The 15,272-nt window shown below is 48.8% G+C and overlaps 1 protein-coding gene across 1 annotated transcript; it reads left to right on the forward strand.

Moving 5' to 3' along the window:
* The first annotated feature begins 1,543 nt into the window (after positions 1–1,543).
* On the forward strand, positions 1,544–13,753 carry HSPA13 (heat shock protein family A (Hsp70) member 13). Its single transcript, XM_036243675.1, has 5 exons — positions 1,544–1,612; positions 3,803–4,143; positions 5,570–5,783; positions 11,195–11,362; positions 12,512–13,753. Exons 1-5 carry the CDS (start codon positions 1,588–1,590, stop codon positions 13,129–13,131), a joined length of 1,368 nt encoding a protein of 455 aa, XP_036099568.1. The 5' UTR covers positions 1,544–1,587; the 3' UTR covers positions 13,132–13,753.
* The last annotated feature ends 1,519 nt before the right edge of the window (positions 13,754–15,272 follow it).

A 15,272-nucleotide genomic window follows, 5' to 3' on the forward strand; every position in this document is an offset into this window, starting at 1 on the left:
GCGGAGCTTGGGTCGCGCAGGTGCATCCAGTTTAAGCCCGCGGTGTCTTCAAAGCAGGACGGGCCCAGCTGCTGGCTTCGGGGACCGGAGGCCAGTCTGCAGCTGGGCAGGTGGTGGCCTCCGGAAGGAGGCTGGAAGTGGCCTTCAGTCTGTTCAGTTTCCAAGAAGACGGGGACCTTGGTCCTGGCAAACCAAAGGGCCAGGGAACCACCCCCACCCCCACCCCCAGAAAGGGATGGAGCCCGGCGGATGCGGTTCAGCTCGGGGAGGCTCGGACCGAGTCTGGGGAATCGGAACCAACCGGGTGGGTTTAGGACACCATCGGTGTGACTCACTGTGCACGCAAAACACACACCTTTTACATCAGAAAAGGTTTAAAAATACCAAGAGTGGGAGAAAGGGTGACACGAGCCCCTGCACGCTCCCGGGGGCACCTCTGGGCACACACGGGCCAGCCCGGCCGTCCTCGTGACCCGGAGCCGCCGGGCGCCTGCAGGGACCACGCGTGAGAACACCCGCGGGGGCGGGAGCCCGCGGGCACGTCCACTGTCCGCGGAAGGGCGCCTGCCCCGTGGCCCCGTTCCCGACCCCGAGGCGCTCTGCTCCGTCCCTGCTCCGACCGGCCCACTTCGGCCTCAGCGCCCCGGGAAGCGGGCGCTGCTCCCCTGGACGCACCGCCTGGGCTGAAAATCGCTTCATTCATGGATCCGCCCAAAACGGGGCGCTGAGGCTCTTCACTGGAGTTTCCGGGACGCCGGACCACGCAGGGGTCATGGACGGGAGCTGGGCGGTGTCCAGGGAGGCCCGCCTGGGAGCCGGGCGCGGGCGGCACTGGGCCAAGCTCACCGCTCAAAGGTCGGCCCCGCCCAAGCCCCGCCCCGGCCCCGCCCCGGCCCCGCCCGGCCCCGCCCTCCGGCGAACGGGGCGCCGAGACTACACTTCCCAGAAAGCAGCGCGGCCCCGAAGGACAGCTCACCGCTCAAAGGCCGGCACCTGCCTGGCCCCGCCCTCCGGCGAACGGGGCGCCGAGACTACACTTCCCAGAAAGCAGCGCGGCACCGAAGGCCAGCTCATCGCTCAAAGGCCGGCACCTGTCTGGCCCCGCCCTCCGGCGAACGGGACGCCCAGACTACACTTCCCAGAAGGCAGCGCGGCGGGGCGGGCGGCACCGAAGGACAGCCCATCGCTCAAAGGTCGGCACCCGCCCGGCCCCGCCCTCCGACTATCGGGCGCGCCCAAACTACACTTCCCAGAAAGCAGCGCGGCGGGGCGGTGCTAAAGATACTGACCACTTCCGGCGGGCTCGGGCGCTTCTGGTTTGAATGCCAGCCGCAGCCCGCACTGGGCCCGCCCCCGCCTCAGTCTGATTGGCTCGGGGCCGTTGTGGGCGGGCGGCTCCGCGGCGCCGGCAGCTTGAATGGAGGCGCGGGCCTCGCGCCCTCACGGAACAGGAAGTCCTTCCCCGGGCGGAGACGTCGCCGCTGCGGCCGCGTCGGCGCGGAGGACTCCGTTTCCCAGGGCGCCGCGGGCGGCGTGGGGCGGCGCCGCCGTCCGGCCAGTGCTCCCGAAGCCCCACGCGGGACTGTGATGGCCGGAGAGATGACGATCCTAGGTGGGTGCGCGCGGCCCGGCCTGGGAGGCGGAGTGGGGCTGCCCCGGGCCGTGCGGGGCGCGGCGCAGTCGCCCGAGGTGCCCACGCGGGGCCGCGGCCGCCCGCCCGCACCGGGACGGGGCTCCCGGGCCGCTTCTCCCGACGGCGCCGCGCTGGTCGGAGGTCGGAACGTGGGAGGCGGGAGATCGCGCACCTGCGGCACCTGCTGCACCTGCGGCACCCGGGCGGGGGAGGGGCGCACCCTCCGTGGCCTCGGGCTGTCTCGGAGCCCGGCCCGGGGTCTTCCCGCCCGTGCAGGGGCCGCCGGACCCGGATGAACGTCCTGATCTGCGCGGAGGGCGGGGGAGGGGCTCCCCTGGGTCTCAGAGCTGCGTGTTCGTGGGGTGAGCGCAGTTAGCCACGGCCGGCGCCCGGGCCTGTGGACGCGCAGGGCGGACCCGCAGGGAGACGAGCCCGGGGGAGACACAGCCCCGGGGTGGGGGGACACAGCCCCGTGGGGGGGACACAGCCCCGCGGGGAGACACAGCCCCGGGGGGGGGGACACAGCCCCGCAGGGAGACGAGCCCCGGGGGGGGGGGACACAGCTCCGTGGGGGAGACACAGCCCCGCGGGGGACACAGCTCCGGGGGGAAGATGAGCGGGGTGGGGGGAGGAGAGACAGCTGGGGGAGGGGGGGACAGCCCCGCAGGGAGACACAGCTCAGGGGGGTGGGGTGAGCCCCGGGGGACATGAGCCCAGGCAACCGGATGACACGGTGACTGTGAGGTGCCACCTGCCACCTGGCTCACGTTTCGGCCGGGCACCTGTTGACGCTGTTTTCCTTGCGGGTTCAGGGGCACCTGCTGTTTGCTGGGAACCTGCCGCCAGGAGCTTCTGTCCTGTGGTCACCCAGGTGGCAGGACACACTGTCATGCTTCCGTAGATGTCACTTCTGCCAGAAGTGTGTCCTTCCTGCGTGTCTGTTGTTGTGAATCCACTGATCTTCCCATTAATTCTTGGGGGGTGGGGGGTGGAGGGAGAAACGGGTGTTGGTTGCCTCCCACACACCCAACAGTGGCAGATCGAACCTGCAACCCAGGCCGGGTGCCTTTGGTGGGCCTGGCTGTCACCCCTCAGTCCTCCCCAGACTGGTGAGCAGCACTGGCCAGGGCCTTAATTGGTTTCTTTTTTTTTTTTCTTTATTGATTTTAGAGAGAGATAGACACATCCATGAGAGAGAACATTGATTGGCCGCCTCCTGCACGCCCCCCACTGGGGAACAGCCCACAACCTGGACATGTGCCCTGACCGGGAATCGAACCTGCTACCTCTTGGTGCAGGGTCGCCGATCAACCACTGAGCCGCACGGGCCAGGCTAACTGATATTTAAATACAGAAAAAGTTAACTGTGTTCTATTATGAAGTGACAGTTTAATATCCAAGCAGCTTTCAAAATCATCCAATGTAGCCACTTCATCTTGTTGAAAGAGAAAAGGAGATAAGGGGATAAAGAAGTTTAACCTTACAGCAACATTATTTTTTGCTGTGGGAATTTTAAAAATGGAGTTTCTTTTTGATAATGATAACTAAAACTATAAAGCTATGGAATCTAAGTATCCATTGATGAAGAAATTGGATTATTTCTAACTCTGGCCCCAGGTGAATGGGTTTTCCTGTCCACATCAGCACAATTGTTATTGAAACATTCTTACTTTCTATTCCTTTACTCACCCACAGTGAAAGACACAAGCAGGTGTGTGGTTTTCTTCTAACCTCATTTTAAAAGCTTTACTGTCACCCGGCTGGTGTGGCTCAGTGGTTGAGTGTCCACCCAGCACCAAGAGGTCACCGGTTCGATTCCCAGTCAGGGCACATGCCCAGGTTGTGGGCCTGATCCTCATAGGGGGGTATGCAGGAGGCAGCCAATCGATGTTCTCTCTCATCGATGATTCTATCTCTCCCTCTCCCTTCCTCTCTCTCTAACATCAGTAAAGGGAACAGAAATTTTAAAATAAATACAAGCTTTACTGTCAGTTTACGTTGTGAAAAATTTGATGTGTGAGAGAAGTGTTACCATCAGTACTATGAAAAATATTTTGAGAGTGCGTTCTTAGTCTTGTTTCAAGGGATGGTATTAAGGGGACTTGAGTCCAGTAACTTAGTGTGTTGTCTGAGTTTGATAAGACGCTCTTTCATTTGCCTGTATTTCAGGATCAGCTGTTTTGACTCTCCTGTTGGCTGGCTATTTGTCACAACAGTATTTACCACTGCCTACACCTAAAGTGATTGGCATTGACCTTGGCACCACCTACTGCTCTGTGGGGGTGTTTTTTCCTGGCACCGGAAAAGTGAAGGTCATTCCAGATGAAAATGGGCACATCAGCATACCCAGCATGGTGTCCTTTACGGACCACGATGTTTACGTGGGGTACGAAAGCTTGGAGCTGGCAGACGCGGACCCCCAGAACACTATATATGACGCCAAAAGGTTCATCGGCAAGACTTTCACCCCAGAGGAGCTAGAAGCTGAAATCGGCAGATACCCATTTAAGGTAAGTAATTAAGCTAAACTCTATTTTAACTTTAGTTCAGCATACTATTTCAATTAACAGCTGATGCGACGCATACGGAAGTTACATTATCTCCTGTAAGGAGCAGCGTCACAGCAGGCCCAGGGGAATTAGTTCACTGCTCCTGGTGCTGTCAGAGACTTGGGGTCTTACCACATTCTTACTCTGCCATCCTTAGAATGTCACCTAATTCTTTCGTTGTAGCAGGAAAGTAAAGAAGCCCCATGTAAGATGGATGGGTGGATGGATGGATGAGTGGATGATGGATGGATGGGTGGGTGGAGTGATGGGTGGATAAGTGGGTGGATGAGTGGATGGATGGGTGGATGATGAATGGGTGGGTGGATGGATGAGTGGATGGATGGATGGGTGGAAGAGTGGATGGATAGATGGATGGGTGGGTGGGTGGGTGGATGGATGGGTGGATGGATGGGTGGATGGATTCTCTGTGTAAGTATATACATGTTGAGTGTATACATATCTGTATACATAACAAATATAAAACCAGGCATGCTGTTTTGTGAGTTGCTTGGAGCTCATCAGCATGTATGGACAGTTAAGTTCACGTCGTTACCCTCATGGTTCTGTGGGATGGCTCGTGGACACGTGGAATCACTGACTTATTGCCCGGTCCCAGTCAGTACACGTTCTATTTGCTCCCTGGTTTCCCACTAATATTGGAGCTTCATTGAACATCCTTGTGCATAGATCTCATGTTCCTCTGACAATTCCTGAATGTGAATTCCAGAAGTAGAACTGCTAGGTCACAGATATGCATGTGCTAAGGCTTTTGGTTTATGCTGACACATTGTTTTAGAATGAATCAGTTTTTCAAATGGAAACTACATCAGCAGGGATAATGGGCTAATATATAATACGGGCTGTCATGGAAACAAGAATATAAGTGGTATTTGATTCTTGGCTAAGAACATGATGAAATACTAACATTATTCTTGCTGATACGCACCAGAGCAGTCATCTGTTACTTTCAGAGGAAGTTAATGTCAAGAAAAAGAAGATACTTAGTCACACACATGATTCAGCAACTGTTATTCCTTATATTTCATCTTTCTTTTTTTTCATTCAACAAACATAATTGAGAATCGTTTGTTTCCAGTTATGTGCTTGGCGATGAGTCTTATTATTCTGCTGTTCTCAAAAACTATGGTGTGGATTCATTTTATAGATTTTAAAGTGTAACTTTTAATAATCTCTAATCATAATAAATGTACTTGATCGATTACAAATGAATTTTATGACCTTGTAAAGGGAAAGGTGAGTTTTAGTGAACTAAGTCCAGTACGTGTGTGCAAGCATGTACGCATATATGTGTACGTGTGTGTATACGCATGCATGCATGTACTCTTACACCTTTACACCCTTCTCCTTCTGCACATGCCGCTCGCAGGTGTTAAACAAGGACGGAGTGGTGGAGTTCTCTGTGACGGGCAACGGGTCCATGGCCGTCTCCCCCGAGTACGTGGGCTCCAGACTGCTGCTGAAGCTGAAGGAGATGGCGGAGAAGTTCCTCGGCATGCCCGTCGCCAACGCCGTCATTTCTGTACCCGCAGAGTTTGATCTGAAACAGAGAAATTCAACAATCGAAGCTGCTAACCTTGCAGGTACTGTCACCCTGCCTGAGTTACATTGTTATCGAGATGCTCTGAGGTGGAAAATCTTCTACAGCAGCCCTGGCCAGTGTGGCTCAGCGGTTAGAGCGTCGGCCTGTGGACCAGAGAGTCACAGGTTCGATTCCGGTCAAGGGCACTGACCTCGGTTGTGGTTCGGTCCCCGCCACCAGTTGGGGTCTTGTGGGAGGCAGCCAGTTAGTGTGTGTCTCTCCCTTCCTCTCTCTCTAAAATATCAATAAAAAGATATATATATATATATATATATTTTTTTTTTTTTTTTTTTAAATCTTCTATAGTGAGATGTATCACTTTGCAAACCACCTAACTGGGCACATAAACTGTGTGGCAGGTAAATTAGATGAATTCTGATACAAGTTTGCAAACAATACTCAAGAAGGTTCTAGCACATGTTCAGTGTGTATATCACGACAACAACCAGTCAGGCACATGACAGATGCTGAGCGACAACATGGACACACCTGAGAAACAAGGTTTTTTTCTAAACTTTCTTAAATGTTAACATGGATATAATGTGTTTTAAAAGTCTGAGGTGGAGGAGAATTCATTTAACACCATTCAACAAATAGTGAGTGTCTCAATGTACCCCTGTTCTCAAGGAACTTATATGCTACAAGACGGAAACAGAAAATCAGCATTAAAGTATCTGGTGGGTCTCACCTTCCACACTCCTGATGTTGGGGGCTGGGTGACTTTTTGCTGTGGGGACTGTCCAGTGCACTAGAGGGTATTTGCAGCAGCCCCAGAAAGTAACATCCTTTGGAAAACAAGGGCAGAATAGGGGACAGGATTACTGGGGGTCAGAGAATGGAGGGATTGTGGGTTTTATTTTAATTTTCTAATTAATTAATTCATTTATTTTTGTTACAGATGTTTCTCCTTTTTTCCCCATTAACACCCTCCTCCCCCTTCCTCCCCGCCCTGTTCCCATAATTTCTGTGGTTTATCTCTCCGCCCCCACCCCCTCTTCTGGGGATTGTCAGTCTGTACCCCACTTCCATGTCTCTGGGACTACTCCGTTCTTCAGACTGTTATGTTCATTATATTCCACAAATAAGTAAGATCATATGATACTTGTCTTTCCCTGTTTGGCTTATTTCGCTTAGGATAGTACTTTCCAGGTCCCTCCATGTCGTCTCAAAGGATAGATCTTTCTTACAGCTGCATAGTACTCCATTGTGTACATGTACCACTGCTTTTTTATCCATTCGTCTACTGATGGACACTTGGGCTGTTTCCAGCTCTGAGCTATTGGAAATAGTGCTGCTATGAACATGGGGGTACATATATTCTTTCTGATTGGTGTTTCAGGCTTCTTAGGGTATATTCCTAGCAGTAGGATCACTGGGTCAAATGGCAATTCAATTTTAAATTTTTTGAGGTAACACCATATTGTTTTCCATAGTGGCTGCCCCAGTCTGCATTCCCACCAGCAGTGCACTAGAGTCCCCTTTTCTCCACACCCTCGCCAGCACTTGTTTGATGATTTGTTGATGGCGGCCATTCTGACAGGTGTGAGGTGATACCTTATTGTTGTTTTAATTTGCATCTTTCTGATGAATAGTGATGTTGAACATTTCTTTATATGTCTCTTAGCCATTTGTATGTCCTGTTTGGAAAGTTGTCTATTTAGTTCCTCTGCCCATTTTTTAATTGGGTTCTTTGTCTTCCTTTTGTTGAGCTGAATGAGCACTCTATATATTTTGGAAATTAACCTCTTATCTGATGTGTCATTGGCAATTATGCTCTCCCATAGAATGGGTTGCCTGGGTTGCCTTTCCATTTTGGTGGTGATTTCTTTTGCTGTGCAGAAGCTTTTTAGTTTGATGTGTAGTCCCATGTGTTCATTTTTTCCTGTTTTTGTTTGTTTGTTTTTATTATTTTTTATTTTCACCCGAGGACATTTTTCCATTTTTTGTTCAGATAGAGTGGGAGGGAGAAAGAGAGAGAGAGAAACATCGATGTGAAAGGCACACATTGAGTGGTTGCCACCCTCACGACCCAACCAGGGCCGGGGACAAACTGCAACCGAGGTACGTGCCCTTAGCGGGAACCAAACCAGGGACTCTCTGAACCGCAGGCCGACTCTCTAACTCCTGAGCCAAACCAACCAGAGCCATTTTCTCCTTTGTTTCTGTTGCCTTAGGTGATGTATCTGAAAATTCTGCTGCATATGATGTCTGAAATTGTTGCCTACATTTTCTTCTAGGATTTTTATGGATTCATGAGTCACATTTAAGTTTTTTATCCATTTTGAATTTATTCTTGTGTATGATGTAAGTTGATGGTCTAGTTTCATTTTTTTGCATGTAGCTGTCCATTTTTTCCAACACCATTTATTAAAGAGGCTGTCTTTACTCCATTGTATGCTATTGCCACCTTTGCCAAATATTGTGCATATTGTCTTAGGTTCATTTCTGGGTTCTCTATTCTGTTCCATAGATCTGTCTGCCTGTTCTTGTGCCAGTACCGGACTGTTTTGTTTACAGTGGCTTTTTCGTATAATCTGAAATCTGGTAATGTGATCCCTCCAGCTTTGTTCTTCTTTTTTAAGATTGCTTTGGTTATTCGGGGACTTTTTTGGTTCCATATGAACTTTTGAAGTATTTGTTCTAGTTCTGTGAAGTATGCCCTTGGTATTTTGATGGGGATTGCATTGAATCTATAGATTGCTTTGGGTAGAATGGACATTTTAATGATGTTAATTCTTTCAATCCATGAACAAGTATGTGCTTCCACTTTTTTATGTCTTGCTTTATTTCTTTTTTCAATGTCCTGTAGTTTTCTGTGAATAAGTCCTTTATTTCTTTGGTTAAGTTTATTCCTAGGTATCTTAACTTTTTTGCCACGATGGTAAATAGGATTGTTTTTTAGTTTCTCTTTCTGTGAGTCATCATTGGCGTACAAGAATGCCATTGATTTCTTGACAGTAATTTTGTATCCTGCTACTTTGCCAAATTCATTTATTAAGTCTAGTAGATTTTTGATGGAGTCTTTGGGATTTTCTACGTATAATATCATGTCATCTGCGAATAATGACAATTTCACTTCCTCCTTTTCAATTTGGATCCCTTTTATTTTTCTTCCTGTCTGATTGCTGTGGCTGAGACTTTCAGTACTATGTTAAATAAGAATGGCGAAAGTGGGCATTCTTGTCTTGTTCCTGTTCTTAAGGGAAATGCTTTTAGTTTTTGCCCATTGAGTATAATGTTGGCTGTAGGTCTTTCATCTATGGCCTTTATTATGTCGAGATATGATCCCTCTATTCCCACATTGCTGAGCGTTTTTGTCAGAAATGGATGCTATATTTTGTTGAATGCTTTTTCAGCGTCTATTGATATGATCATATGATTTTTACCTTTCTTTTTATTTATGTGGTGTATCACATTTATTGATTTGCGAATATTGTACCAGCCTTGCATCCCTGGGATGAATCCCACTTGGTCATGTTGAATAATTTTTTTGATGTATTGCTGGATTCGCTTTGTTAGTATTTTGTTCAGGATTTTGGCATCTGTGTTCATCAGGGATATTGGCCTGTAGTTTCCTTTCTTTGAAGTGTCTTTTTCTGGTTTTGGAATTAGAATTATGCTGGCCTCATAGAACGAGTTTGGAAGTCTTCCGGGGTTGTGGGTTTTAAAAGGGAGTGGCCAGGTGTGCCTCCTTGAGGAAGCGCCATGTAAGCAGATTAAAGAAGCAAGGCAGACACCAAGGAGCTGTACAAGGGAGTATGTTGCAAGGGGGAGGATGGCCAGGGGAGGAGCCACAATGTGGGAATTTGCTGTTCATAGGAAGATAGGACATTGGCCAGTGTGGCCAGGGCAGAGTGAGTGATGACATCAGAGAACAGTGGTGAAGGGTATTATGATCTGTGAATACATTTTTTTTTCACATGTTTTTATTGATTTTTAGAGAGAGAGATACAAACATCAATGAGGGAAAAACATCGATTGGCCGCCTCCTGCACACCCCCTGCTGGAGATCGAGCCCACAACCTGGACATGTGCCCTGACCGGGAATCGATCCGGGACCTCTTGGTACAGGGTGGATGCTGAAGCACTGAGCCACACCAGCTGAGCCGTGAATAAATTCTTGAGTTTGAATCGTTTCTATGCTCCTGGTACCGAAAGCCCTGTTACGTTCCAGACCACTCGCGTGTGGCACTGGTTCAAAGCAGGAATTTTGCTCAGGGAAGTCTGATCCTTTGCCTGCATGTGCACAACAAATCAAAATCAGGTTTGCTGGGTATTTCAGATTCACATTTGAGGGTCTTATATTGTAAATACTTCTTAGGAGTATTATTGTAGCAATTTGAGCATCTCATCTAGAATTTTTTTTATATTTCTGTTTATTCATCTTCTTATCAAAAAGTCATTTTAAAAAGAGTACAAGAAGTTTATCTCATTTCCACAGCAATGTGTCACAGTATACAGTGTTTACAGTATACAGCGTGTCACAGTATACAATGTTACAGCATGCAATGTTTACAGTATACAGTGTTATAATATATTACGTGTTATATAGTATACATTATGTTAACAGTATAAAGTGTGTTGTTACAGTATACAGTGTGTTACAGTATACACGTGTCACAGTATACAGTGTTACAGTATATAGTGTCACAGTATACAATGTGTCACAGTATACGATGTGTCACAGTATACAATATGTTTACAGTATACAGTGTGTTACAGTATACAGTGTGTTACAGTATACAGTGTGTCACAGTATACACTGTGATATAGTATACAGTGTGTCACAGTATACAGTGTGTTACAGTATACAGTGTGTCACAGTATACACTGTGATATAGTATACAGTGTGTCACAGTATACAGTGTGTTACAGTATACAGTGTGTCACAGTATACAATGTGACACAGTATAGTGTGTCACAGTGTACAATATGTTTATAGTATACAGTGTGTTACAGTATACAATATATTTACAGTATACAGTGTGTCACAGTATACGGTATATTTACAGTATAGTGTGTCACAGTATACAATGTTTACAGTGTACAATGTGTCACAGTGTGCAGTGTGTCACAGTATACAATGATTAAAGTTCTGTTGGTCATAAATGCCCAAGTAAAATATGAACATGAGGAGAAGCTCAGATTTTTTAAAAATTAAGAATACAATGATGGATTCCTCTGAATCTGGGCCTTTATTTCATTCTGTTATCATCTCTGAGAATAATTGTAATGATGCCCTTACAGAGGAACTGATATCACTGCGTTGTTTTCAGTGGGTTTGTGGCTGTCCTTCCTCGTTATTCCTCAGTGGGGTTCGTGTCCTAGAAAATACTAGCATGTGCATTCGAGTGGAAGGGATTTCTTTATGTGTCCTCTCATGGGTGATCTTTCCTCCAACCAACCCCACAGGACTGAAGATCTTGAGGGTGATAAACGAGCCCACCGCGGCAGCCATGGCCTATGGTCTGCACAAGGCTGATGTCTTCTACGTCCTGGTGATCGATCTGGGCGGAGGGACTCTGGATGTGTCGCTGCTGAACAAACAAGGAGGGATGTTTCTGACCCGGGCGATGTCTGGTGAGAGTACAGGGAGAGTCACAGGCTCGGGCACTGACACATCTAATGTGCGGAGTGTTGATTTCACTGGTTTTTTTCAGTATTCTTTGACTTCATTTTGTATGTGTAATTTTATGCCACCATTTATATGTATTTACAGCAAAAAGTTAAGTGTCAGGAAATGACTGGGTGTCCCAGACGTCGAGTGACACTGCGGGGCAGCTCGGGGCCGGTGCTGTTCCCGGGGGAGCGGGCATCTCCTTCGGGAATCTGCTCCACAGTAGATGCTTCAGTGTCTCTGGGAGTGGGAGGGTTCTCGTTCCAGTCTTTCAAAAAGGTTTTTGTTTTACTTTAGTCGAAGGGATCAGTCAGCCTGTTAGAAGGGGGGCGCCCACCGCAGTGCCCCGCTTCCTCCCGGCTGGACTCCCCAGAGCCGCGGGCAGTGCTGGGGTCTGGACGACGTCCCTTCCCTTTACATCGACATTTTCTGCTTTTCAGCTCTGACTCGTCAAGCAGTGAGTTATTTTTTAAAGGAAAATGCCTGCAGGTACTTTTGAATTGTAAGAAGGACTTTCTTCTGTTGAATAATGACTTTTAGTGTTTCTGAACTGACACTTAAAAGTCAATTTGTGTTCTCAATCTATTTTCTGAAAAAATATTTGATATTAAGAGAGACTTCCTTTTACATCATTTAAAAGTTTAACCCAGATGTGCACTGTTTCTGTTTGTTTTTAACAAGTGGGAACACAGCCAGAGGAGACTGCTGGTAATTTCCCCGGGCTGGGTGTGGAACGAAATGGAGGTGTGTGTTTTTTAATTGATCTGAAGGAGAGAAACAACAATGTAAGAAAGAAACATCGATTGGCCGCCTCCCCCACGAACCGGACCGGGGATGAACCTGCCCTCTGGGCGCTGAGAAGCCAGCCCCCACCGTCTGCCCTTCAGGACGGGCTCCGACCGGCCACACTAGCAGGCTGCTCTGGTTCGACAGTGCACCTCTCCGTTCAGATCACCTCAGCCCGTTATTTTTAAGTGGTGTTTGTGTGAATAGAATCTTAAAACCCTAATTTCGGACTCTGTCATTCCATGTCATTTGTACGCATACAAGCCGCGCAGACCCGTGCGCACACGTATGCAGAGCTGTAACGCGAGCTTGTGCTTCTGACTCAGGAAACAACAAGCTTGGGGGCCAGGACTTCAACCAGAGGCTGCTGCAGCACCTGTACCGCCAGGTGTCCCAGACGCTCGGCTTCCTGCCGTCCCGGAAGGAGGAGGTGCACAGGCTGCGGCAGGCCGTCGAGATGGTCAAGCTCAACCTGACCGAGCACCCGTCCGCCCAGGTGTCGGTGCTGCTGACCGTGGAGGGGGCCGCGCAGGAGGCTCCGCGCGGAGGCGCCGGGCGGCCGCAGGACAGCCGGGTCCCTGCAGAGAAAGCTGGGGGACGGCAGGTTCTCTTCGAGACGGAGATATCCCGGGAGCTCTTCGACACCCTGAATGAGGACCTCTTCCAGAAAATACTGGTGCCCGTTCGGCAGGTGCTGAAGGACGGCCACCTGGAGAAGACGGAAGTGGACGAGGTGGTTTTGGTGGGGGGCTCCACCCGCATCCCGCGGATCCGCCAGGTCATCCAGGAGTTCTTCGGGAAGGACCCCAACACGTCTGTGGACCCCGACCTGGCGGTGGTGACGGGCGTGGCCATCCAGGCAGGGATCGACGGGGGCTCCTGGCCCCTCCAAGTCAGTGCCCTGGAGATCCCCAACAAGCACCTGCAGAAGACCAACTTCAACTGAGCCTCCCGGCCACTGATCTCGTCAGACCACCTCCTCCCGACCAGTCTCAGACATCTCAAAACTTCCAGACACGAAAGTCGCACACTCTGTGTTAGGGGCGACTGAGACCAGACGGATCTGTCTGATCGTGGAGGGGTGCCGTTGCCAGACACTTCTGAAGGGCAGGTGAGCACCGCGTTCGCTCGGATTCTGGAAGTAGATCATGTGCGTCTTACATTCTAGTCTGTAAACATTGCCAATCGTGGGTTCCCAGTTCTTACTAAATTGTATTAGCAGGAGCTGGTCTTGTGTTTACTCGGTTATCACATGTACTAATAATCTGAACTATACTTGAAGGGCACTGAGGTCAGATACTTGGGGTGGCTGGGAGACAGCAGTGTTGTTGATACAAGCTGCGTAGGAGTAATAACTGCCACATCGTATGACATTTACGTTCACGAATTCGGTGTCCCCTTGGTTCCATGTGATCTGCATTCTCCAGGTTTTTTAAATACATTCATTGGATCAGTTTCTCTCAAACAGCTGCAGATTCATGCCCACGCTCCGTGCATTCTGGCTCCTGCCCGGGGGCTCCCCGGCTCTGCCCGGGGTTCCCGAGTCCCCTCGCCGGCTCTGCCCGCTCTCTGCCCGGGGCTCCCGGGGCCCCTCGCCGGCTCTGCCCGGGGCTCCCGGGGCCCCTCGCCGGCAGACAGCGGGAGTTTCCATTACATTCGGGCCGTCGGTGTCCGGGTGCGGCCATGCTCACCGTCGCTGTGCTGCTGTCCGGACTAGCGGGCGGCAGGTGGTGGTGAGCGGCCGCCGCACGTTCCACGTCATTCCCTTGCCGTGAGCCTCGGAGAACCGTTTGCGGTGGATTCTGTTCTGCTGACCTTCCCCCACATGTAGTTTATAAACATCACTGCTCCCTACCATCTCTTTAAACATTCAGTTTTGGCCTTAAGGTCAGTGTTGAAGAGCAGAGAAGTCCACGGGTCTTGGAGGTGACGTGGGCAGCCGCGTGAGTGTCCCCAGCCAGCCCCTGTCGCGTTCTGTTCGTCTGTTTCCTTTTAGAGCAGCTCCAGGGACCAAGAAGGAAGAGACGCAGTTTTGTTTCTGTGGCGCCCATGTTATGTGAAGATGTTTTTCCTTCGTAAATAAAGACTTGCTTCGAATCATTACTCAGAAATTGTGATCTGCTCGCATCGTTGTTTTGTATGCTTTTTCCAGTGTTGAAAAGTATGTTGAACTTTCAGTTATTGAAAAAGAACTAAGTAAACTCATTTCAACAACATCAGAAAATGTCAGCTTCTCAGTAAAAAGCTGTGTTAATATTTTTGCAGATCTAAAAAAAAAAAAACTTTCTTAGCAATTTCATTGCTATCGAAATACAATATCAAACACACATAGAAAATGTCTGAAGTAGGTAGAAAAATATAGAATCTCAGTTGACGTTTTCTTTTAGAATGAATGGAGAGATGCCAAAGATGAACCCTTCCCTGCTTTACAAAAGTGTTCAGGTGTTCTCTTGGACTTGATACATCTTCAATAGATTTTAGAATTGAAAAAAACCTTTTCTTGAAGCTCTTTAAACGTGGTCAATTCACCTAAATCTCCACATACAGTATCAGCTTTAACCTAAAGCATTTTAAGATCTTATTTAAAAAGCTTGAATTTTTCCACTATGAGATAGTTTAGGACAATCTGCTAACACTTTTTAGAGGAAATAATATGTGAAAGCAGGCAGAGATTCTCATACTCCCAAGTGGGAATTTAACTGGATTGTGTCTGAAAATCACAGTGTTGGAACCGGGGGCGGTAGTTTCCGTGTTCTCTAGCATACTCCCGCCTTGGAAGGGTGCAGTCGTGCCTGCGGTCATAATTTAGGAGGCTCTATATAGACTTGACATCAATGTCGCTTTATTTATTTAAAAGATAAAAATGAATCCTGAAAGCAATTGTTGATGCCCAACCACCTGAAGACATTTTTCATACAACAAACTTACTACATTTTTGGTGGTTCATCTAGCTATGCTTTTTGAGGTATATGACTTAAAATAGGAACTGTCTTGTGTGATTAGCATATGTGAATGAGTAATTTATTTTGTATCAGGAATGTTTGGTACTGTGTTTCCACTCACACCTCTAGATTCTACTTTGTATAA

The sequence above is a fragment of the Molossus molossus genome, unplaced genomic scaffold, assembly GCF_014108415.1.
Source record: "Molossus molossus isolate mMolMol1 unplaced genomic scaffold, mMolMol1.p scaffold_m16_p_5, whole genome shotgun sequence".
NCBI classification, from domain to species: Eukaryota; Metazoa; Chordata; class Mammalia; order Chiroptera; family Molossidae; genus Molossus; species Molossus molossus.

Bases quoted from the DNA above. Each gene is read 5' to 3' on its own strand.
- HSPA13 (XM_036243675.1), top strand. From the start codon at position 1,588: ATGGCCGGAGAGATGACGATCCTAG. The intron at 4,144-5,569 runs GTAAGTAATTAA...TGCCGCTCGCAG, and splicing joins TCGGCAGATACCCATTTAAG to GTGTTAAACAAGGACGGAGT. The intron at 11,363-12,511 runs GTGAGAGTACAG...CTTCTGACTCAG, and splicing joins TCTGACCCGGGCGATGTCTG to GAAACAACAAGCTTGGGGGC.